The sequence below is a fragment of the Muscardinus avellanarius genome, assembly GCF_963383645.1.
Source record: "Muscardinus avellanarius genome assembly, chromosome: 3".
Lineage (NCBI taxonomy): Eukaryota > Metazoa > Chordata > Mammalia > Rodentia > Gliridae > Muscardinus > Muscardinus avellanarius.
Genome location: NC_137788.1, coordinates 82,233,035 through 82,259,703, shown reverse-complemented (window position 1 = coordinate 82,259,703; position 26,669 = coordinate 82,233,035). Strand labels below are relative to the sequence as shown.

The window sequence follows — 26,669 nt, the reverse complement described above, 5'->3', positions numbered from 1 at the left end:
TGCGATCCTCCAGTCTCAGCCTCCAAAGTATTGGGATTACAGGCGTGCGCCACTGCACCCAGCATGAGCTTGGATTTTAAATGGCATTCCTCATTCTCTCATTCTGGTCCCTCTTATTGCCTTGCTCACTGCACTCATACTGGACCCCTGGGAACTCCATTCTGTAGCTCCTGAAACACTGTGGAGATGCCTTTGTGAGTAAATGTCACCAGAAAGCAGACTTCTCTATGGTTTGGGGTTGGAGGAAGGGACAGGAAGTGAGAAGCCACATACTTTTCTGTACCTATCAGATTTGAGAAATGACTGGGTTCATACAGAGTTCTGTTGCAGTCAGGAGACCTATTCTGCTGATTACCATGCATTAAGGTAATGAAGATACAAAGATTGATAGAAGATAACACTGGAGTTAAAATAAAAATTTAAACACTCTCATCCTCTAGAGTTGGAGCTGGGAAGGACAAGAGGAATATTCTTTTAAATAGAAACACTTTTTATATTTACATGCATAAGCATTATGTTTACCACTTTACCATTAAAACAAATAGTGACCCCACCAACACTTTAGAGGCTTAGACTCAAATAAAAGCAGAAGCCTGCTGGGATAGATGAGGCACTCTTAATAATGGTGCAGGTAAGACAAGAATCTAAAAGATAAGGTTCAAGCATATCGTGCTATTTTATGATGCTATATCACCTATTTTCTCAGGCGGGATTTAGTCTTAACCTATCCAGCTTTCCAAGGCTTTGTAGAGGGTGAGAGATTTATCGAGGGTCATATTGGTTAAAAACAATGCTAGCAACAGACACCTTTATCACAGAGGTATCTTGCTTATCTGTAGGGTCCCGCTACTCCTTTCTTCCTTCATGGAAGTAACAATTACCACCTTACCCATAATTTGTCATCTTCTGCAAAATGAGTTGGGATTTTCCCTTCTCTGCATGAACAAGAGCTAAATGATAAAGCACTAAGCCAGAATACCTCTGTATGCCAAGCATACACTCAAAACTGAAACAGAGTTGAGCTGTGACCAGCGACACAAGGGTCAAAATGTCATCTATTTTCAGAAATGCTGAGGGCTCACACAAACCCCAGACCCTGTGAAAAATGCCTTTTAGACACTGAAAAAGTATTTCTGGTATATCTTTCAAAAGGAATTTTATCTATATGGTTAGATCTATTCAGCATGCAAATAATTAAGATTTCATATTTAGCATCAACTCTTTCTCCACTTACGTTTCTTTTTGGGGAGAAGACAGAAGATTAATTCTATCAGTGACTTCTTGAAAACATGTCTAGTCTATTAACCCTGTTGTCTTCCTTTCACAAGTAAAACAACAGCCACCTGGGCATATGGAAAAGACCAAAAAGCTACCCTGTTGAAATGCCTTTTACCTTTTCCATAAAATAACATAGGTTGGGCCATGTGTGTGGTAACTACTTCAGGTACTTTTCTAAGCTTTGCTGGTGGTGTTTTTAAATAAGAGTAAATATGTTTTTTTTTATCATTGATAAGGAAATGAATGCTGAATGGTGGAGGTGAATTTAAAATTTAGATGTTAGCCGGGTGTGGTGGCACACCCTTGTAATCCCCGCGCTTGGGAGGTGGAGACAGGAGGATTGTGCAGGTTTGAAGCCAGCCTCGCTGGTTTAAGAGACCCTGTTTCCAAATGAAAATATAAAATAGCTCTGGGAGTGTAGCCTGGAGGTAGAAGGATTTCCAAGAACCCCAGCACCAAAAAAAAAAAAAAAAAAAAAAAAAAAAAAAAAAAAATTAGTGCTTTAAAATGGGTGTTGGGTGACTTTCTAAATTGGAGCGAATGAACTGTTTCTCTTAGAGGTGCCAATTCTCTTTCCCAGGTGCTCCCTTTATGGCAGGATCTCAACCACTGAGTCAAATGTAAGAAGTTACAGTGATTTTCAAACTTGTAAAGAAATTTAATTTATGGGACTGACTTGTTGGTCTTCAATTTTTCTGTGAAGTTGTAGCAAGATTTAACAATACAGCGAGGCCTGAGTGACTTTTTTAAGGTCATGTCAGTCAGTAAAAGATGAGCAAATAACCCCAGAAGTACTTCCACTAGTCTACACTTCTAACCACTAGACCACACTAGCTCACATGTCTGATTCATTTTAAGAAATGAGTAGATCTTAAGATTTTCAAAGGCCCATTTGTTATATGCTCTTCAAATAAAATTTGAAATCTGTCATTTCAAAACAAAACATGCTAATGACAATTGGCAAAGTTACTGCTTCCAATTCGTCCTTTTTTTTCTGTGTAAGCTAAGAGATGCCTTACGACTCTGTTAACTAACAAAGATGTTAGAAGAAAGCTGTATGCTTCTCAGCAAATCGGGTAGATGTGGCTAAGTCATCCAACTTAGCAGGTTTCTCCTTGGCACAACAAGCTCTAGAATTAAGACACTGGTTTTCAATTTTTCACATTAGAATCACTTGGGGAACCAAAGACCAGTCAATTAAAATCTTTGAATTAGCCATTAGTATTAAAAAAAACCCCAACACTCCTTGTGTGTGATTCTAATGTATAGCAAATGTTCAGAGCCACTGATTAGAAGCTCTGACTTTTTTTTATTTTTAGATGGGGTCTTGTCTTGCTATGCTGCCCATGCTGGTCTTACTTTTTTCTTCTTTGTCTCCTTTTTGTAGTATTGGGGATTGATCCCAGGGCCTCACACATACCAAGCACGCGATCACTGAGCTACACTCTAGCCCCCAGCCTCAAACTCTTGGATTCAAGAGGTCCTTCTGCTTCAATAGCTGGGGCTACAGGCACATGCCACCATGCCTCTGTATTTTTTATTTTTTAATTTTTTATTATTTTTATGCAGTACCGAGGATGGAACCCAGGGGCATTCTACCTCCGAGCTACACCCCTGGTCCTATTTTTTTTTTTTTTAATTTTTTGAAACAGGGTCTCACTGAGGTGTGAAGGGGCCTCATGCTAAGTAGCTGAGGCTGTCTGTGAACCGTGATCCTCCGATCTCAGCCTCCCGAATGCTGGGATTACAAGCATGCACCACCACGGTAATAGTAGTGTGAATGGAGAAAAGTGACTGCACAAAGAAGGTGTAAGGGCAGACTGATTAGGTATGGGAGATAAAAGGCAAGAGCAAAACAAGAAAAAATTCACATTTAGACTCTGGGCAATGCAGAAGATACAACTGCTACCAAAAAGAAAAAAAAAAAAGGCATTTGAAAGGGAAGATGAGTTCAATCTCAAAAATAAGAAAAAAAAAAGATCTGTATCTTAGGAGAGATGAGAGCTAACAATGCAATTGTAGAGTGAGGGACTGAGCGATATTTGATTGAGATGGCCAATTTTCTTCCTAAAGTAACTCCACTGCCTCCCACCCACCCTGCCTGCTCTGCTTTCTTGAAGTAACCTCTTACTGTCACTCCTCCGGGTCTTTTGATTCCTTGTCCTAGCTGTCCAACCTAGCATGGCAACCTGAGATCAGCGCTGCAGCCTGCTTCCCCACCCTTCACGACGGCTGAAGGCTGCTGACTAGGGTTAGTGCAGGGAAGACAGGAGCCCAGCAGCTCCACACGGCCACAGATCCATGTCGCGGGCCTCAGCTGGGTACAGAGCGCTACTCTTAGCTCCTTTTCTGGATCATCACAATGAGTACCACTGTTTTTACTCTAAACAATCACCACTTCTAGAACACAATTTATCCTACTTAATTGAAAAGTGAAATTGTCAGGCATGACTTAAAAAAAATCTCTCCCTCCCTTTCTTGTGGTCCTAGTACTACAAAAAACAAAAACAAAAACCTCTCCTTTCCACACATAAGTTTATCTAGTAGCCACACTGTTCACTTTTTTCCTCTCTGTCTCAGAAGATAAATTTGTCTCCTTTTTAAGCTGCTCTCAACCCTGTCCTAGGGCCTCCTTGGGACCCTGTTCTAGCCCATGTCTCTACCCTCCACCTTGCCCTCAGCCTCATGTTATTTTTCTTTACTGCCTCCTTTCCGATGCCCTCTATCCAAAACAAGCAGGTACTGTTCACTCTCTCCTATCCTTATTAAATTCTCCTAATCCTATATTCACTGATTCTACTTCCTTATTTTAATCTGAGATATAGGGGGCTGTATATTCTTTCAAATTATGTAAAAGGTCTTTTTTTCAAGTGTACATTTCTCAGCCTCCCTAGGAAAGAAACATACCTTTATCCTACTTTTAATGTATGACCATATATCTCAATGTATAATATTAGCAGTGCAGAATTAATGGCATTTAATCTTATAGGTTTGGGAATTTTATTTTGGAACATGCACAAGTGCTGTAAGCATGTTTTAAATAGGTGATACTTTCATCTGCACTAAAATCAGAGGAATAATTGTTATAATCTGGTAATTGTTTGTTCTCATAAAACATTTTGGTAGTGCAGTTTTATTTGTTACCTACTACAAATGAAAGCCTCTAGAGATGAAAAACATCAATGTGGGGCCTGAAAACTCGCTGGAAAGAAAGTTACTAAGTAAGTGAAACTAGTCCAGAAGATTCAGTTACTGTAATGTGATTGATTTCACCACCACAGAAATCGCAGGTGTTCACCAAGCAGTTTCCCGAACATTTCTGCTGCACTGGGATTTTCAGTATTAAGCCTTGTGTATTTAGACATGTTCCACTGCCTTTATTTTTGGTACTGGGGATTGAGCCCAGGGGGATTTTACCTCCAAGACATATCCACGGCCCTTTTAAAATTTTAGAACAGGGTGTTATAGATAATAGACTGGCGCCTTGAAGAGCTCATAAATTGGTATTTGGAGTTGATGTAACTGAGTCATAAGAGCTGCAATCCCAGCAATGGATAATTCAGTATGTGAATTTATATGGGTGTAGCCTAGGCCTGTAGGCTGTGGTTGAAGGAGGCGGGTTGCTGGGTCCTCCTCCCGGGCTCTTTTTCTTGCTTCCGGCCTCCATGATGTGAGAGCAAAGCCTTTGCTCCCTCTCTGCTTCTCATGCCATGCCCTGAGATCCATGGTCCCTGACCTCACATGGATTAACCCCAAAATCTCCAAGGGAAACCCTGAGCTCAGAAACTGTCTTTCCTCTAAGTTATGTGGTCAAGTCTTTTAAATTAAAACAGAGAAAATGCTGATGAATATAGAGTCTCGCTCAGTGGCTGAGGGCCTCATCAGGATGCTGAAGCTGACCCGGAACCTGCAATCCTCCTGTCTCAGCCTCCCAAGTACTAAGATTACAAGCATGGACCATAGGCTTCCACTGTCTTAAGACATAATATGTAGAACTACACTAAAATGACAAATAGCTAACTCCCAAATTCATCATTTAAAATGGATGGTAGCTGAGACAGGAGGATCATAGGTTCAAAGCCAGTCTCAGCAATGTAATGAGGCTCTCAGCAACTCAGGGAGACCCTGTTTCCAAGTAATAAATAGAACAGGGCTGGAGGTGTAGCCCTAAGGTAGAAGGCCCTTGAGTTCTATCCCAGTACCACAACAAACAAACAAACAAACAAACAAACAAAGACAACACAAGTAGCAACAGAGAGGACCAGATAATTTCAAGCTTAGTTTTACCTCTTGGCTCTTTTATTCTTAGCATTCTAAAACTTTATAAAAATATTTAAACAAGGAGCAAGCTGGAAGCATTTGAATATTATCTCTAAGAACCATATGACTTTACTGTTAAGTAGAATCATCAGAATGAGGAAAGAAAAGTCAGAGACAGGAAGAATATTTAAAAGGTGTCAAGTCTTTATAAGACACAAGTTAAACGGAAGTGTTTAAAGACAACAAAGAAAAGAACACATCAGACTCAGGCCTTGAATTTAGCAAGCACTCTTAATATACCTGGGAAGAGTAATTTTTTTCTCCTTATAAGTTCATTTAGGTTTCTAAGTTTACTTAATAAAATATATTTAGTAAAACTAAAGAAAGAACTTGCTTCTAGGCTGAGAATTATCACTAGGATCCATTAATATTTAATGATGCTTTTAGTTCACTGAACAAATATCAAAATGTAAAATATTCAAATAATACTCCATAGCCGGGCATGGTGGAGCATACTTGTAATCCCGGCATTTGGAAGGCTGAGACCTGAGGATCATGGCTCGCAGATAGCCTCAGCTACTTAGCGAGGCCATTGGCAACTCAGTGAAACCTTGTTTAAAAAAAAAAAAAAAAGACTAAAAAAGAAGTTAGGGCTGGGATGTAGCTCGGAGGTAGAATGCCGCTGGGTTCAATCCCCAGTACCAAAAAGAAACCCCAAAGACAAAACAAAACAAAAAACCAAAACACTACTTCATGATTGTATTTGTGATACATCAGATAAATAACTAAGATGGAATAACTCTATCTCTCTATTAGGTAGTTAACTGCTCCATGACAAATCTATGATATCAGTCCAAGAAGATAAAACAGCAAGTCCATGAAGATAAGAGAAAAGCAGTATTTGGAATAGTTTTTGAAAAAGAAAACTTTTTTTTCCCCCCTTTGGTACTGGAATTTGAACCCAGGGGCATTCTAAATCTGAGCCACTTTAAAAATTTTAACCCCAGACCCTTAAATTTTTTTTGATCTTTGGTGGCACTGAGGATTGAACCCAGGGGCATTCTACCTCTGAGCTACACCCCCAGCCCTATTTTTTTTTATCCTTATTTTGAAACAGGATCTTGCTGAGTTGCAATGGACCTCTCACTAAATAGCTGAGGCTGTCCGTGAACCATGATCCTCCTGCCTCAGTCTCCCAAATGCTGGGATTACAAGCGGTACCACCACACCCATCTTGGAAACAGTTTTTTAAAAAAATTTTAAAGTATGTATGTATGTATGTATGTATGTATGTATGTATGTATTTATTTTTGCGGTACTGGGAATAGAACCAAGGGGCATTCTACCTCCAAGCTACACACCCAGCCCTATTATTTTAATTCTTATTTTGAAGCAGGGTCTCACTGAGTTGCAAAGGGCCTCACTAAATAGCTGAGGTTGTCTGAGAACCATGATCCTCCTGTCTTAGCCTCCCAAACGCTGGGATTACAAGCATGTGCCCCCACGCCCAGCTTGGGAACAGTTTTTAAAACGTATTTATTTATTCTTTTTACAGTACTGGGGATAGAACCCAGGGGCATTCTACTTCCGAGTGATACCTCCAGCCCTAATTTTTATTCTTCTCCCAAATGCTGGGATTACAAGCGTGCGCCACCATGCTCGGCTGGGAACAGCGTTTTGAAGGCTTCCCACTGCAGCATTTTTTCAGTCCTTACTCTGTTCAGCAGAGGACAACTACCGGATCCTCAGAAAGGCAGTGACTACCTCTATCTTGAACCTCCAGCCTGCCCCATCATTCTTGATCAGTTCTGGTTGTACACGTTCTTCCCGGGGCGCTCTGTTTAGGGAGGTACCATGATTCATGTCAGATCGGTCTAGGCTTGAATCCCGGCTGAAATAAACTTGGGCAGTGTGCCCGTCTTTCCAGTGTTTCTTCCTTTGGTGTTAACCACTGACCTCCCTGAATTAAGTTTACCTGCCATTAAAGAATCTATCTCTACAATAGACCCAAACTTCCTTTTTAGTTATCTTCTGCTCTTGGCTATACCTCTTTTTGCCTTTTGCATGTGATAAGTATTTCTTAGAATACGCTCATCTTTCACTTTTCCTTCCTGAAATCTTTTCTGTCTTTTGAACCTATAACAAATCCCACTTCTATGAAACTTTTTCTTGGTCTTAACTGAGATCTGAGGTCCCACAATGGTCTGTGCTTCTTTTTGGGTATTTAACACACCCAATTTCTTTTTGTACGATGTGTGCACATGTTGATCTCTTTCTTCCACACCCTCCAGGTGCTTCGCTACAACACAGTTTTAAAACATATTTTAAAGCCAGGAGTGATGATGCATGCCTATAATCCCAATACTTGGGAGGCTGAGTCAGGAGGATCACAGGCTTGAGGCCAACCTCAGCAACTTAGTGAGACTCAGCACACAGCAAGACCCTGCTTCAAAAAACAACGAAAAAAACTGGGCCAGAGCGGGTTGTAGCTTTGAGGTAGAATATCTGGTCCAATCACCAGTACCAAAAAACCCAACCAAACAGACAAATAAAAAACAACACAAAACTAAACTAAACCAACCCCCCACCCATGTATATATTGTGGTACTAGAATTGAACACCAGAGCATTCTACCTCCAAGCTACATTCCCAGCCTGATTTCTCATGATTTTGAAACAAGGTCTCGCTAAGTTGTAGAGGAGCTAAGTAGCTGAGGCTGGCTAGAAACTTGTGATCCTCCTGTCCCAGCCTCCCAAGTACTTGGATTACAAGGCTGTACCACCATGCTCAGTGTCTTCAAACCATATTTTAATATCTAAAAAAAATCAACTTACACATTTAATTTTGCTCTTTACCACCTTTTGTAAAATGCTGAGATACAAAACCATTCCAGGCTTCCTTCTGCATTCAGGAAGTTTCTCATCTATGCTATGGACAGTGATGTCACGTCAATTAGAGTCTACAGTAGAGAGCAGAGGAATCTTGGGGGGAAGGGTGTTCCTGCCACTTACTTAAATGTGTGCTATGCACTTTTTCCACAGAAAAAGTGACTGACCATTTCAATTAAATGTATTTCTTTGTCTAGCTTAATGACTAAGATATGTAGCAAAGCATAACACTTGGGTAGTGTCATCATGGATTTCTATTAGCAAACTAAATTGCTTCCTATGTTAAAAATACTAATTTTCAAATTTCTCTTTAGTAGTGTTCAGTATAGTACATCAGAACAGTTCCTCACTGGGTGCAATGGTGAAAGCCTGTAGTCCCAGTTACCTGGAAGCTGAGGCAGGAGGATCACTTAAGTTTAGAGTTTGAGGCTGGTCTGGGCAACATAGTGAGACCTCTGTCCCATTAAAAAAAGAATAGAAAAGCAGTGTCTTATTTATAACATCTTAGCATCTTGTAGTTGAATTTGCACTGCCAACTTAATTTAACTTGGATTTAGTCCATCTTCTCCCATCGCCAATGTGAAAAATACCTAATGAGATTAATTTGTGCAAGGCTAGTTAGGGATAAAAAACAGGATATCCAAAATAAGACTAACTTTAGGGTTTCAAGAGAAATGGTTATATAAATTAAAGGTCCCAGTACTTTGGGGTAAGGGAATGATTACCTTTAATAAGATATAATGTTTAATTAAAACTAACTCTATAAATTAAAATTGCAATTGATTTTAACTTAATGCTCAAGCCCCCAAATTAAAAAAGAGAAATAGGCATGTAAGACTAGTATTACTGACTTCTAAGAAAAACAAAAAAAAGAAGACAAGAAGAATATGTGTCAGTTTCTATTTCAGAACTATTATCTAAAAAATTGAGATAAAAACTTTGATTATAAAAGACTCTGACAGCCAAATAAAATACAGTGTTTTTCTTATAACAGATGGCTTATGCTCTGATAATGTTTGCATTTAATGCTTTAGGATTACCTATTAATAAGGAAGCAGGGATGCTTTCCATTGATATTTCAAATTCAAAAGAAACAAGCTCTTTGTCAATCACTTTGTAGTGATATATCACATGTACGTTTGTTTAAGGGGCTGGGTTGAAGTGACTTTAAAACTTTATATCTAAATCCTGTTAGTGACAACTTTATAGAGCAGCTTTGTAGATGAATGTTGGGAACCCTTTTCTTCATAGCACTGCTGTGTGGTAATTCTCAGAAGAGCCGGTCCAGTTTTGTTGCCTCCCAACACTCTGAGATTGAAGTGGAATCCACCTGGAGAGTATGTGCACAATGATCGCCACACTCTTATAGAGAGCCGGAGGCTGAGGGAACTGCGCCTGTAAACCTCATGCTTCCTAGTCTCGGGAGCTCGGTCAGATTGACTGGCTCCTGAAATCAGGGCCATGACTGGCAAGGGTCAACTGTTGTTAACTGGCATCACTACCACTTCTGCTGCTGCCTGGGATGGGGAAGCTGGAGAGCACATCTTTAGCTGTGGATATGTGGTGACTTTTTTTTTTTTTTGAAGTGTTGGGGAATCTGGGGCCTTGCATATTGGTGATTTTTAAATATAGATTAAGGTCTGAGGCTGAAGATTCTCAGCTACTTATAGATTAAAAAAAGATTAACTTATAAAATTGAAAGAGATATAGGAAATTTTGAGAGAAAAAAGATACTATAGGAAGTAGTCTTTAATTAAAAACTTAAACAACTTGCAATCCTAGTATTTGAAAGGCTAATGCAGGAGTATCACAGGCTCGAGGTCAGCCTTCGGCAACTTAGTGAGTACCTCAGCAACTAGTGAGACCTTGTTTAAAAAAAATAGATTTGGGGGTATACCTTAGAGGTAGTATTTTTTTTAACAAATATTATTTCTTTACAAAGCATCTGATTCTCACATAGATCTGCTGGCTGAGGGTAAAGGCACTTCAGTTAAGAAAAAAACCAACCAACCAACCATATTTTTCTTATATATAAACTCCCAGCAATTAGTATGGGAGGTGTAGAAATCTCATTATTGTTTAATCCTTAATAAAAAGTAAATACTTGAAGTTCCTAATGACAAAGGTAAGGGTATAGTGAATATTATAAGAGAAATAAGCCCAAGATCTATATAAGCAAACAAATAACAGGGTATAGTGGCACATGACAACCATGGCCCTGTAATTGGGAGGCTGAGACAGGAGGATTGCAGGTTCAAAGCCAGCCTCAGCAAATTAGTGAAACTCAGCAACTTAGACCCTATTTCAAAGTAAAAAATAAAATTGAGTTGAGGGTATACTTCAGAAGTAGAATGCCCTTGGGCTTAATCCCCAGTACCATAAAACAAAATATAACAACAAAAAAACAAACAAAAAAATGTTATGGATACTGAGGAATTTAAAGGAAATACCACCTGGCACACTTCAGATAGTTATATGGTCTCAGACTCAACAGTTCATTTTGTAGCTCATAGGTATTAATTTTTCATATGTAACAGAAATTCCTAAACTTAAGAAGCTGACATAAGTCCATGAAAGCCTAAAATCAATTAGAATAGGAATAGTTACGTTTTAGAGAAACTGCATACAGAAGTCCCTAAAATTACTACTGGGTATAAGGTAAGATAAGATGCCTTTTTTTTTTTTTGGTACTGGGGATGGAACCCAGAGGTATTCTACCATTTAGCTATACTCCAGCCCTATGTTTAGTCTTTTATTTTGAAACAGGGTCTAAGTTGCAGAGGGCCTCACTAAGTTGATGAGGCTAGTCTCGAACCTGTGATCCTTCTGTCTCAGCTTCCCAAGTACTGGGATTACAGGTATGTGCCACCATGCCTGGCTTATGAGATTACTTTTGAGCCAGCTATGGTGGCACATACCTGTAATCCCAGGACTTGGGAGGCAGAGACAGGAGGATCGCGCAGGTTCAAAGCCAGCCGCGCTGGCTTAAGAGACCCTGTTTCCAAAGATAAAAAAGTATAAAATAGGTCTGGGAGTGTAGCCCGGTGGTAGAAGGCTTCCAGGAACCCCAGTACCACCAAAAAATAAAAACTAAATAAAAATAAAAAAATAAAATTTTAAAAAAGATTGGTGGTATAGTTCAGAAGTAGAATGCTGCAGAGCTCAATCCCCAGTACCCCCCCCTACACACAAAAGAAAAAAAAGAAAAAAGAAAGAAAACAAAAGAAAAAAGATGAGATGACTTTTAAAGTTAAATCTTTGAAGCTCTTATGATTGCTAGTAGAGATGTAAAATGGTGCAGCTGTTGTGGAAAACAGTTTGGCAGTTCTTTGAAGGGTTAAACAAGCGAGGCATGGTGCTGAACACCTGTAATTCCAACTACTTGAAGGGTGAAGCACAGGGCTTGAAAGTTCAAGGTCAGCCCAAGTAACTCAGTGAGATTCTGTCTCAAAATAAAAATAAAAAGACTAGGAATGGAGATACCATATGACTCAGCCATACCACATTTGGGGAATTGAAGTCAGACTACAATAGGGACACATGCATTTCCATATTTGTAGCAGCAAAATTCATGATAGCCAGGCTATGGAACCAGCCTAGATGTTCAGCAACAGACAAATAGATTACTAAATCATGGTATATAGACAGTGGAATTTATTGATCTATAAAAGCACATAATCATGTCATTTGCAGGAAAATCTATGGAACTCGATAATATTATGCTTAGTGGGATTAGCCAGTCACAGAATGTGAAGGGCCATATGTGGAAGCTTGGGAGAGACTGGGAAACAAAGAGAACGGCAGGGAGGAAGATCTGGAAAGGGAGGGGAAGGGGAGATCGGATGATGGAAAGCATCCAAGTCATCCTTTGTTTATGCATGAAGGTATCCATACTGAAGTAAAGACTATCTATGGGGGCTGAGTGAGATGGGACCTAGAAGAAAACACAACAAATGCTGTGTGTATGCATGTGTATGTCACTCTGAACCTCACTACGATGGATAATTACAATGCACCAAAATAAAAAATAAAAGGGCTGGTTAGGAATGTAGCTCAGTGGAAGAGTGCCCTGGGTTCAATCCCCATGGAGAGTGGGGGAAAGGATAAACACAGTTACCATAAGATCTAGCTATTCTACACCAGAATTTACACCAAAAACATATGTCCACACGAAAAATCTGAAGGAGAATGTTTATATAATACCATTATCTATAATACCCTCATGGTGGAAACAACCCAAATAAACACTGACTGATGAGTGAATAGGCAAATATGCTATATCCATACAATGAAATACTATTTGGTCACAAAAAAGAACGAAGTACTGTTATATACTGTAACATGAAACCCTTGAAAAGTGACAGAAGCCAGACACAAAAGGCCACATAGATGATTCCATTTATCTGAAATGTTCAGAGTAGGTAAATCTTTAAAGCTAGAGAGTAGGAAAGTGGTTGTCAGCAGATGGGAGAAGGGGAAACTGGAACTGAACTGATATGAAGTTTCTTCCTGGGATGAAAGAAATGTTCTGTTATTAGATAGTATTGATGATTCACAACAGAGCATATCAGTCAGTGAACTGCACTCATTAAAATGGTGAATTTTATGTTATATGAATTTTATAAAAATCCAATTAAGTAGAAAATTCCATAATTATAAGGAAATATAAAAATAATTTTAATGATCTTCTTGTATGGTCTTCAAATACCCAGAACTAAATTTGGAATATTAAGAGAAAGACTTGGGAATACCTTTGAGGACCAATAAATTTCTAAGGAACTATCTTCTTTGTTTTTCATGGTGTTCTCACAAGTTTTTATAAGGAAATCAGATATTGGCAGTTTTAAAACAAACCAAAACAAAACAAAATAGACTGCTGAAATAAGAAGCCATAGTCACATCTTTCCATTCATGCCTGGTGGCTGTAGGGAAGCGATTCTCCAGGGTATCTATCTGTGTGATGGTTACCTAAAGTGGCTGTCCGTGCCCAGTGATGGCTTTTGTTTAGTGATCATGGTCAGGTTGAGCTTGCTTAAATACCATTTCCCAGACTTACATGCTGCTCCCTGAATGACAGGAATACTCAAGGCTTTTAGAGGGAATAAACTATTGCATGGTCTCTGTCTAGGAAGCAAGCCACAGTTCACTGGAAACAGCCAGTTAAGATAAATAAAATGAAAGCAGACGTTTTTGGAGATGGTCTTGAAAGCCTTCCATTAGAGAACATCAAGGGCATAAAAGTAGGAATAGCATGTGTCTATGTTAGACTATTATAAGTCACTTTATCCTCTACCTTTTATGAGTAATACAAAGTAAGTAGTCACACATTTCTCTCCTAGGCCACCCACCAAGAGACATTTATTTGAATCCTATGCCATGATTAAGCATAGATCATTAAAATACAAAGTAGTAGCTTATTTTAAAAAGTTCCACAATAAATTTGCATGAAAAGTGACTTTTTTTTTTTTTTGGTAGTGGGAATTGAACCCAGAGGCATTCTACCTCCAAGCTATAACTCCAGACCAATTTTATTTTTTATTTGGAAACTAGGGTCTTATTAGGTCTCTGAGAGCCCCACTAAATTGCTGGGGCTGTCCTCAGACCTGTGATCATCCTGTCTCAGCCTTCCAAGTACTAGGATTACAAGCGTGCACCACCACACAAGGCTCGAAGTCACATTTTAATTAAGTACTGTTGAGGAAACTTGATTCCCATTTCTAGCACCTGGGCTACACATAGAGGAACTCAGGCCAGTTAATCTGTTTCTTGATGGCTTCTCTTTGGCTGCTGGGTTTGGTCTGGACCTCTCCCTAGATTTCTGTGTTAGGTCAGCATTAGCACAGATCCCTCTTGTTATAGGCTCAAGTGTAATAGCAACAGTCAAAGAGGACCAAGGAAGACTGAGAGCAAAGGGAAGAAGAAAAGGGGGGATGGGACAGAACTGGCTACAAATCTCAAAATAACCAAACTCTTCTCAAAGAAACTACTGTGAATACTGTGAACATGATGAGAAATGACATCTTCAGTCTGGTATTGTGGGTAAGATGGGCATTATGAGGAAAATTTAAAATGAAGACATGATATGGTATGATACTGCATTATAAAATGTAGTGTGTGTGTGTGTGTGTGTGTGTGTGTGTGTGTAGGCGTACTTGGGATCAAATCCAGAAGCATTCTATCTCCAAGCCACATCCCCAGCCTTTTTATTTTTTATTTTGGAAACAGGATTTTGCTAGGTTGCTGAGAATCTTGCTATGTTGCTGAGGCTGTCTTTGACCTGTAATCTTGTCTCAACCTCCAGAGTACTGGGGTTATAGGCATGCATACCATGCCCAGTTATTTATACGCATTTTTATTAAAAGTCACAATCTCTATGAGATTAGAGAGAGCTTGCTGTGAAGAGAGCTTGGTACCTTACTGAAGCATATTTATTTGGGAGAATCTGATTCAGGTTTTTTATTATTTCAACATATGCCTTTCCCAGCAACCAAACTTAATGTAAGAGTAAAGTCTGATAAAGTTCAATTTAACAAAATTATAACTAAGGGCTTAAGCAATAAACCTCAGCATTTTCTTGGTCTTTGTTGCATTTCTAATCAGTTTAAAAAATAACTTGGTCAATCACTATTTCACTATTATAGATGTTCTATGAATAATGAATTCTTAAAAATGTTTATAATATTTGTTAATAAAAATGGGAGAACAAAAGTATTAAACCCTTCATTGAAGGCCGAGTGTGGTGGCCCACACTTGTAATCCCAGCATTCAGGAGGCTGAGACTGGAGGATCCCAGTTTGCGGATAGCCTCAGCTACTTAGTGAGGCACTCTGCAACTTAGTGAGACCCTGTTTCAAAAGAATAAAAAATAGGGCAGGGGGGTATAGCTCAGAGTTCAAATGCCCCTGAGTTCCATCTCCAGTACCGCAAAACTAAAAAAAACAAAAAACCCTTCATTGCAAAGTAAATATACTATGCTTAATATCTGCTATAAACAGTCTTTCTATGTGCTCCTGGCACCCAGTTATGGTCTGAATGTATAGTTTAAATATCAATAAATGTTGCAAGTACAATTGCCATTTAGGTTCCATAAAATTATCAAGAAACCTAAATGAAGTGAGAATGAGTAATAAGGTATTACCTCATATGTAAATGCATATATCAAGTATGTAATAACAAGCTGGGTGTGGTGGCACATGCTTGTAATCCCAGCATTCTGGAGGCTGAAACTCAAGGATCCTGGTTCGCAGACAGCTTCAGCTACTTAGTGAGGCCCTTTGCAATTTAGTGAGACCTTGTTTCAAAATAAAGAATAATAATAGTAAAAAAAAAAAAAAAAAAAAAAAAACAGGGCTGGGGGTGTGTAGCTTGGAGGTAGAATACCCCTGGGTTCATTCCCCAGTACCGAGAAAAAAAAAAAATGAAGCTGGGTGTGGTGGCACATGTTATCATCCTAGAACTTGGAGGTTTGAGACAAGAGGAAAGCAGGTTCGAGGAAAGCCTTGAAGACCTAGCAAGACCCTGTAAAAAAGGCAGGGTATAGTTCAGAGGTAGAATGTCCCTGGGTTCAATACCCAGAATCAACCAACCAACCAACCACTGAAGGCTGAGGTGTAACTCAATGGCAAAATGCCTCTGGGTTAAATCCCCATTACCAAAAAGGAAGGAAAAAGAAAAGGGAGGGTAAGATACTCTCTTGCATGCCTATAATCAGTTTTAGTGACAGTAAGCTAAAAGGCTAATACGTAGGTTATTACTCTATTAATATGTGTTTCCTCCTCTTTTTTTCTTTTCTTCTTTCCAGACCAAGTTTATTAAATGAAGTGAAAGAAGGAACTATTATACTTCTGCAGTACTTTGCACAGGAATGGAAAAATGTTTTCTTTTCCCCCTCAGTTCTTAGAATGTATTGGCACTGATCTCTTCATATCTGTTATCAAAAAGTCTAATATTAGTAAGTAAGACAAATGTACTTCTTTGAGTTTCTATAATCATCTTAGGTTTTCTTTCACATACTTGCACCCTAAGCCATAGTTACCCTATCTCAGAGATCCAGCTGCTTCTCTCCATTCAAAACCTAACATCTGGCCGGATGTGGTGGCGCACACTTGTAATCCCCGTGCTTGGGAGACAGAGACAGGAGGATCACACAGGTTCGAAGCCAGCCGCGCGCGCTGGCTTAGGAGACCCTGTTTCCAAATAAAAATGTAAAAATAAGTTTGGGAGTGTAGCCCGGAGGTAGAAGGGCTTCCAGGAACCCCAGTACCACCAAAAAAACAAAAACAAAAAACAAACAACCAAAAAAAAACCAAAAAACAAAACCTAACATCTGGCCGGGCGTGGTGGCACACGCTTGTAATCCCCACACTTGGGAGGCAGAGACAGGAGGATCGTGCAGGTTCAAAGCCAGCCTCAGCTACTTAGTGAGGCTCTCAGCAACTCAGTGAGACCCTGTTTCCAAATAAAGTATAAAATAGGTCTGGGAGTATAGCCCGGAGGTACAAAGCCCCTGGGTTCCACCCCCAGTATCCCCCCACACATATACCCTAACATCTTTCCAGAGGGAGTGGAAGTCATAGTGTTATAGCAAGACACGCCCTTCTCTTTCTACGTGCATGTCTCTTTGGGTGTCTAAAGTCTCTATTTTTTCACTGTAAGGCTCTTTATCCAGTGCTGGTCCTTATGCCTGCTTTTTCTTTCTCCAATGACAATGCTACCTTCTCTAAAAAGTAACTGTGAGCTGTACTTGGGAGGCAATTTAAATTAATGTGTGTGTGTGTGTGTGTGTGTGTGTGTGTGTGTGTGTGTGTGTATATTTTTTTGGTGGTGGTACTGGGGTTCCTGGAAACCCTTCTGCTTCCGGGCTACACTCCCAGACCTATTTTTATACTTTTTAAATTTGGGAACAGGGTCTCTTAAGCCAGCGTGGCTGGCTTCGAACCTGCATGATCCTCCTGTCTCCGCCTCCCAAGCACGGGGATTACAAGCGTGCGCCACTACGCCCAGCAAATTAATGTATATTTTAACTTTATTCCTAACTCATACAGTGATATCTACTATAAAAGGATAAAATTGTGGATAAAAAGAGCTATCAGTTGAGCCACAGTTTCCATGTGGGACAGAAATATGAAAAGCTAAATGGGACTTTCTGAGAAAAGAGGAAACGAGATTAAAACAACATGGGGGGGGTATCGAAGCTTTAGAAGCTGATGACCAAAGAATAAGAAAATTCAGCTAGAATGCTGGGCATGGTGGCCCTACTCCTAATCCTAGTACTTGGGAGGCTGAGACAGGTGGATCTCATGTTAGAGGACAGCCTCAACAATGTAGCAAGACTCTCAATAACCTAGCAAGATCAGACCCTGTTTCAAAATAAAATATACAAAAGGCTGGGGATGCATCTCAGAAAGTACAATGCGTCTGGGTTCAATCCCCAGTACCAAAAAAAAAAAAAAGTAAAAAAAAAAAATTCCACTAGAATCTGAAGATACAGAATGTGCAAACACAGAATGGAAGTGTTAGGAGGGCCGATGGTCAAAGTTGGGGAGAATTATGAGAAAACAAGATTTTAGTAGCAATAACCTAGGAAGCACCATTTCTTTTGATATCTAGTGACCAAAGCCTTAAAATGAAGCCCAAGGGGCCTAAACTGGAAAGGATTTTAGCTGTCCAGGAATTAAAGGGATCAATGACTAGGAGAAATAAATTAGATTTAGCTTGAGGGTTAAGGGCATAAAGAAAGAGAAGGCAAATTGACAAAATAGTATTTACTGCAACAACTTCAAGATTGATAATACATGTGACATAAGTACTATGCCTAAGATGAACACAATTTGTTTCTTGAGTTCAAGTAAGTAGTTATGTTTTTGAATCACTGACCCTGGTTAGAGGTTCTGGGTATTATATCCAAAGTTAGGGAAGTCAAAGAGTGCATAAAAGGACTAGCAAAGCTTTCACTATTCTATGCCGCATGGTGCCTCTGTTAAAAACCAAACACTAGAGGTTTGTTTTTATATGAAAAAATAATATAAACTTTTAATGGCAGTTTTTATTATTTCATTTTCCACACTTTTTTTTCTTGTTCCTTGCTCTGTATTTTGGAGATCTGGCAATAGTTTAATACAAAAAATGTAGAACCTACCATGTCCTCAGTAAGCAGTGATTCGTGAAGATAATACATCCAGTCACTTAATTAGAAAGCAGGATTCTCCTGCCAAGGGGTTAGACCGGTGCAGGGGCCAATGGCCAGCATCGGAGCCTGGCGTGAGGCAAGTTCACTCCTGCGGCCTCCAAGGTCGGGACCAAAGCCAGCTTAGGGGTTTGACCGGTTCAGGGGCCAGCGAGACCAGAACTGGGTCCTCCCATGAGGCAAGGCCGCTGCGTGAGCCAGCGAGGTCTGGATCAGTCCACTGAGTAGCCAGGCCACTACTGGGACCATCAAGAGTGGGATTGGTACTTGCAACGCAGCATGCACAGAGAAATATCGCAGAAAATATAAATCAGACGCTTCTCTTAATCAGCAATAACTAGGAGGAAAAGGGCAACAGGAAGAGGTTGAGCTATAGAAAGGGCCCTATAGTGAAGCAACTAATGTGATCAATCAGAGGGTATGTAATACTGGAGGACAGAGCCTCTTTAAAATGCAGGAGGTACATAAACAAATGTATCAAAGTAAATCACCAAAGAAGTGTGGGATGGAGGGAGGGGGAGGGAATGGGACGGGGGGGGGGGGCTGGAGGAGGGCTAATTGGATGATGTGTGCTTGTATATCCTCTCAAGTCTTGTACTCCAATGTGATTGATATATGACTACAATGCACCAATTTAAAAAATAAATTAATTAAAAAAATAAATAAATAAATTTTCCACATATTAAAAATAAATAAATAAATAAATAAAATATAACAAAATTAAAAAAAAAAAAAAAGAAAGCAGGATTCTGAGATTATTGCGGGACCTAGGCTCCTAACTTGTCAACCAAATGTTACTTCCTCTTTACTCTAATGAATTGCTGAAGTACGGCTAATTTTCTATGAGAGTTTATTAGCAGGCATATGATACGGTGTGTAAGCAGAGATACTGATATTTTCTCTTCCAGTGACCAAAATATTTATGCATTTTATAAAATAGAAAGAACTTTCTAAAAAATTAATAAGATCTGTTTCACAAATTACCAATCCAACTGGAACACTGACTAGTAGAAATGACAAAAGATTTGTTCTTATGGTTGATAAAAAATTTATATCAGGGCATTCAAGTAAAGTTATTTTCTGTGTTCTGATTTAATGAATCATGTGAGTTGTATCTGGCTGGGTGACACAGATTCTGGCTCACTGAAGCCTGCTCTAATGTCTCCCAGCATAGCCTTCCCTGGGACAAGGAAGCCAGAGTAAATGTCAGACTCAAGTAATATCAAAGAAAGAGAGCAGGGCTGAAGATGCTAGGAGGCTCACTCGACACTTCCTGACCTGTGAACGTCCAGTAAGCCTCCCATGTCCTATGGGCTTCGATGACCTAACAAACGCCAGTAATGCAGGAATGAATGGTTCTCAAAAGATTTTGCAATTCAAGCTGAAAAACACTACACTTATTAAATGGTTTTAACCCTACTGAAAAATAGCCTTAGAAATCACTAGTGGTTTCCTAAAAGGTGAATGAGTATTAAATGTTTTATATATGCTTGTGTAGTAAGCATTTTTTTAGTTCCTTTATATCTGTTAGATTTAAAAATATACATTAATTCAAACAAAACTTTTCTGCTGATACTAAAGATAAAATGTTGAAGAAAAAATGAAATAGCTTAGTTATGTGAAGCTACAGACATAAAATAATGTCCATTCAATGTTAATAAATGGTTTATTAAAAATGATACTGGAAGACGATTCTGTATATATTCCACATGGGGATATTCTTCTTTCAAAAGATGTTAAATAGTACTTGTGAAGAATAGAGTCCTCAGAAGAACAGATGGTAAAAAGTGTAAAAAGAATGATTATAGTTTATCATAATATGGCATGTCACTTTATATGAAAATTATTTTATAAGAAAGGAAAATAAAGGTATAAAATAAACATTCTTCCAAGACAGTTTACAAAATCAGTAAATAACTTTGTTTTTCCCTAGTCAAAATTCTCATTTATCACTTAGAATTAAAATCTGAAGAAGTACTTACAATGACAGCAACACGATGGCAATTAAAGTCCATTCTGCAGGTTTGTGGATAATATTTCTATTTGTTAATCTGAAAGACAGTAAGATAAAATTTACCCAAGGATTTTTACATTTAAATAAACTGATTTTTGGATAAAATCAGATTTAAGATATTATATTTCAAAGAAGCACTTTTAAAATACTTGATATATCTGACAGCAAAAGTCAGTAGTATAATGTTATTCAGAATCTGATAATTTTCCACCATCTAAAATGGAAGTTCCATTCCTACTTTTACATAATTATAATAACAGTTCTATTTAGAGAAGAAGGAAATACAGGAACAATGACAAAACTAATTTGCATAGTTTATTAAGATATAATACACACACACACACACACACACACACACACACCCTGTAACAACATTTTCTATTTGTTCCCCTGAATAACTAGGTAAGAATTTCTGATTTTAATTTTATTCCCCCTAAATCAAACATTTTATTAAAGCTAACTAGGTAAGAATTTCTGATTTTAATTTTATCCCATCTTTTGTATACCTTTCCACTTTATGCTAGGTTGTTTGCAGTCAATTAAGGGATGTCATAATCCATAATTTACAGAAATGACAGTTGGCGTAATAAATTATAAGACTAGATCTTTAAAAAAGTTTTAAAAATCTTAAGTAATTTCTCAAGCAAAAAAATATTCTGATATCTTAGTTTCTTAAAAAGCATTTATATACATTAGTGTAAGTTAAAATATGATAGTTGAAGCCGGGCGTGGTGGCACACGGTTATAATCCCAGCACTTGGGAGGCTGAGACAGGAGGATTGTACAGGTTCAAAGTCAGCCTCAGCTACTTAGGGAGGCTCTCAGCAACGTAGTGATACGCTGTTTCAAAATATAAAATAGGTCTGGGAGAGTAGCCCAGAGGTAGAAGGCCCCTGGGATCCATCCCTAGTAAAGCATGTGTGCTTGTGCGCGCATGCACGCACACACAAAGATAATTGGCCATACCAAAGATTGGTGAGGACAGGAAGAAATAGTTCCTCTAATACACTGCTAATGTGCAGTTGAATAACAATTGGCAATACCTAATGAAGTTGAAAATGCATATGAATAGCCCAGCTATTATATTTCTAGATATAAAGCTTAAAAACTGGGAAACAATAAATTGTAGCATATGTATATATAAATATATTAAATTGAATATATAATATTCAATACCTGCTAAAATAAATAACCTAGATTTACATTTTGCTCATAATTTTGAGTGAAATAAAGCAAATATGTTATGACATTATTTATATGAACTAAGAATAGACAACACTAAATCTAGTTTGTGGACCCTTATGCATGTAGCAGAAGTATAAAAGCAAAGACAAGAAGGATACACTTTCCTTTACAGCTCAGGTGGCTTTTGGGGAGGCAAGAATGGACTGGAAAAGGGCAAAGCAGACTTCCTGTGCTCTTCCTCCGTGGTGCTGGCTACTCCATCTGACCGAAACCATCTCTACTCAGAGAAGTTTCCTTACCTCATCTCTAATAAGGTCTATCTGGACCATCTTACTAAAAAGTGTAGCCTGCCTTCTACCCCCTAGCTCAATACTCCCGATCCTCTTGCCCTGCTATATATATATTCTTTTCTATTTCCATAGCATTTATTGCCTTCTAACATATTATTCATTACTTGTTTTCTCTTGTTTGAGGGCAGGAATTTGTGTTCTTCACCTAATCATTCCAAGTGCCTAGAACAAGTGCCTGGCACCAATGGGTATTAATTTTTTTGGATAAGTGAATTACCTATATTGCTTTAAGATGTACACCTGAATCTAACCTTAGAAAGTATTAACATGTCTTAATTCTGAGGGGAGGACATGTTTCATTACATTAATCTAAACTTTCTCCATAATTTAAAATAAGCTTCAGAACTAAAAAAAAAGTCCAGATGACATAAAAAAGTGTACATTATAGTGGCTAACACCTGACAGATCTGGGTACCTATCACTAGGAAGCATTTTGCCTTGGCCATGTTATTCTTCTTCTTATTATTATTATTTTTGGCAGCACTGGGATAGAACTTAAGGCCTCATCACATGCTAGGCAAGTGCTCTACCAATAAGCTACATCCCTAGCTGCATGCATTATTTGATGGCTGTAAAACTAATTTTTTTTAAATTTGGTAAAATAAGGGCAATTATACCATCTATTTAATAAAGTTGTTGTTGTTGTTGTTGTTGTTGTTGTTGTTGTTGTTCTTCTCCTTCTTCTTCTTCTTCTTCTTCTTCTTTATTTTTTTTTTTTTTTAGTAATAGGGATAGAACCCAGAGGCATTCTACCTCTTGGGCCATCTCTCCCAGTCCTATTATTTATTTATTTACTTATTTACTTATTTATTTATTTATTTATTTTTGTGGTACTGGGGATGAAAACCAGGGGCTTTCTACCTCTGGGCTACACTCTCAGAATTATTTTATATTTTATTTGGAAAAAAGATTCTCACTACATTGCTGAGAGCCTCACTAAGTAGCTGAAGCTGGCTTTGAACTTGTGCGCTTCTCCTGTCTCAGCTTCCCAAGTACTGTGATTACAAGCATGTGTCACCACGCCCGACTACTGTTTATTTTATTGAAACAGGGTCTCACTGAGGTGCAGAGGGCCTCACTAAGTAGCTAAGGCTTCCTAGAACCATGATCCTCCTGTCTCAGCCTCCCAAATGCTGGGATTGCAAGCTTGTACCACCATGCCTGGCTATTTCATAAAGTTCTTATGAGGAGAAAATGTCCAGAAGGCACACATGTTGCCAAATCTAACGGATACTTCTCAGTCCTCATCGTAATCAATTAGCACCTAACAACAGAAAAATCAAATGACAATTTGAAAGTACAAAACGAATTATCTTGACCTCTTCGCTAGTTTTTGGACATCTTGACAGTGATCACTCCCTTCTCCATAGAACGTCTTCTCTTAGTTTCCACTTGCCTTCTTTCTCCCTCTCACTGCACTCATTCACAGGTCTCTCAATACTGGAAGGTCCTCTGCCTTAGTCTTTCTTCTCCTCTATAAAAGCTCTTCCTTATGGTGATACTATCCAATCTCATAGTGTTAAATATTAGATAACTCTGTGCTGACAACTCTCAATTTATTATCTCTAGCCTGGACTCTTCCTTGGATTCCAGACTTCATTCTCTAATTGTCTACTTGACGTTTCAAAGGAGGAGGTGAAAACCTGAGCTGCTTATCCCACTGCCCCAACCTGACCAGGTCCTCCTGTGGATATCCTCATCTCAGTAACAAACACTACCCTGTCCTTCCAGAATCCAGCTGCCCAGGTAAAAAATCTTGTGGGTAAATTTGACTTCACATTTCACCAAAAAACAGCCATCAAGCCCGGGATGGTTCTACCTCCAAAACAGAATCTGATCAATTTCTATCACTTAGACGGCTCTCTCTTTTTTGGACCACACCATTTCTTGCCCAGCTTACAAAAATAGTCTTTTAATTTGTCTCCCTGTCTCTGCCCATTTGTTGTAATTCTCAGCTCAGCAGAGTGCTTTAAGTTAGATCCTCTGTTCAGAACCCACCAACTGCCTTCATCTCTCTCAGTGACAGTCAAGACTGTGGTTGTGCAGCCTATTCAGTTTGTACCAAGCCCAGCCCCTGTCCCATTCTTCGCTGTCTTTTCCTACTCTTGCCTCTGCTCATTTGTCTAGCCTTACCAGCATCCCCAAAATTCTGTGAGCACATCAGGTCCATTCCTGTTCTAGGGCTTTTTTCTTTTTAACCTTGTTTTTTCCCTCTGTCTGATTCATTTTCATAGCTTGTTCCTTATTTCTTAGCAGGTCTTTTTACAAATAGCATCTTCTCAATGAGATATTCCAAAACCAGCTTATTAGAAATTACAACTTTCAAGCCAAGCATGGTGGTACACGCTTGTAAGAGGCTGAGACAGGAGGATCACGGTTCGTGGACAGCCTCAGCTACTTATGTGAGGCCCTTTTCAACGCAATGAGACCCTGTTTCAAAATAAAGAACAAAAAATAGGGCTGGGGGTATAGCTCGGAGGTAGAATGCCCCTGGATTCCATTCGCAGTATCGCAAATAAATAAATAAATAAATAAATAAATAAATAAATAAATAAATAAATAAATTGCAACTGTGTCCTTACCCATGCCAGTTTTCGCTGCTTCTGGGAAGAAAAAGAGATTGCAGTGGGAAAGGAAAAGGGCCATCACCACAGAAAAATAATGCATATATATTACATTAAAAATATGTAAGTTCTATGAGAGAAGGGTTGTTTCTATATTCTTCACTGCTATATCTGTAACAACTAAAACCAAATCTAGCAAATAACCAAGAGAGCTCAAAGAAGGAAGCAAGGAAGAAAAAATGACAGAACAACCAGAATTTCTTTTCCTATTCACACACTTCTCCCAGAGTTAACAGAGATTTAAGATTTTATAAATTCCTTTGGCAAAAAGTGAGTGCCTACTCTACACCATTGTTTTAAGGCACTGGGGGAAAACACAAGTGATGCTAGTTTTACTTCAGAGTACATCTACTAGGAGAAAGCAAAATTATTGTTGTTGTCAAAAGCATTTTTTACTTATTCATGTTTTCCACTGCTGAGCTAAGATCATGTCCAGCACAAATGCTAAATGAATATACTCATTATTTTCTGAGTGATAATTTAAAAAATAAAAGTATTTGTTAGAAACATTTAAAAAGCTTATTTTCAAAATGTCGTGAGTTGAAATTCTAGATTTAGAAAACTACCTTGATTCATCACTGATAAAATTTAAAGAGGACTCTGTGTCAAAATATACTTTTATTTCTATTTTTTATTTTATTCTTTTTAATTTTTTTGTGTGGGGATTGAGCCAGGGCATTCTACCTAAGTTACACCCTCAGTCCTTTTTAAATTTTTTATTGTGTTTGGAATCAGGGTGTCCTTAGTTTTCTGAGAAAATCATTACATTGCAGAGGCTGTCCTTGAACCTGTGAATCTTCTGTCTCAGCCTCCCAAGTACTAAGAGTACAGGTGTATAACACAAACAAAATTAAAACAAATTAAACAAATTAAAATTACAAATTAAAAAACAAATTAAACAATTAAAATTTTGTTTAAATTTGACTTAGAAATATCTTGATTCAACACTGATTACAGTGAATCATTACCAAGCATCACATCAATATAACATCTGGATGACAGCCAGTGATGCGATTCAGTGGAAAGGACAGCTCTATCCACTGGGGGAAGAAGGCTCTTTAAAGAGCTGGAAAGGCTGTGTTGTGTTTAGGTCCTGAAATGGGCTCTCAACTCCAGCTGCACGTTAGAATCACCCAGGGGGCTTTTAAGAAATACTAATGTCTGAGCCCAACCCTACTCAAATGAAACTTGCTCTTCAGGGGCAAAGGCAAGAATCTGTAGTTGTTAAAAACTCCCCAGGTAGTTCTGATGCGCAAATGCTTGAGAACCACTGTTCTACAAGTCCCTACTATTGGCCGCCATTTCAAAGAGAAGGATACTGTTACTTAGGCCAACTCTTTCCCATTGTTAGTATTGATTGGAAAGACTTCTCAACACTAGTCACTGTTATCGATACGGCATTTTTTTCAAAGGTTTTGCTTGGAAACTCCAGTGAACAGTCACACTGTTCCGTCAGAATCTAAAGACTAAGTTATCTTACTAGAGGCCATTCTATATTCTAAACAACTGAAATTTTTCTACAAGGAAGCAAAGCCAATTTAAATAATTGTGTTAAAGCTATGTATTTTGACCCACAGATACTAAAAGTAAACATTTTAAAAAACAACTTACCTAACAGCAAATTCTGTTTGGGGAACAGAATTTCTAATATCCCCTACCAAAATGACACATAACTTTGGGGCATATTTTCCCCGATTTTTAAATTAAACCTCAAGTATATATAAATTTAGAATATAAAATAAATTTCTATGTATTCATCATAACTTTGTCAATGATCAAATCCTGGTCCATGGTGTTTCAACTTTACAATCATATTAGCATATAATTTCATCTAGTGTTTTTTTTTTTTTTTTTCTACTGGAGATTGAACTCAGGGGCAGTCTA

The 26,669-nt window shown here is 38.5% G+C and overlaps 1 protein-coding gene across 1 annotated transcript in view; it reads right to left on the bottom strand.

The window, feature by feature from the left end:
* Positions 1-26,669, bottom strand: part of RPAP2 (RNA polymerase II associated protein 2) — a gene marked incomplete at both ends in the record, with an annotated part of 92,912 nt that overhangs the window by 14,097 nt on the left and 52,146 nt on the right. The window contains one exon of the mRNA XM_080692790.1: positions 20,595-20,663. Coding sequence (XP_080548916.1) covers positions 20,595-20,663 — 69 coding nt within the window. The remainder of the gene's footprint in view (positions 1-20,594; positions 20,664-26,669) is intronic.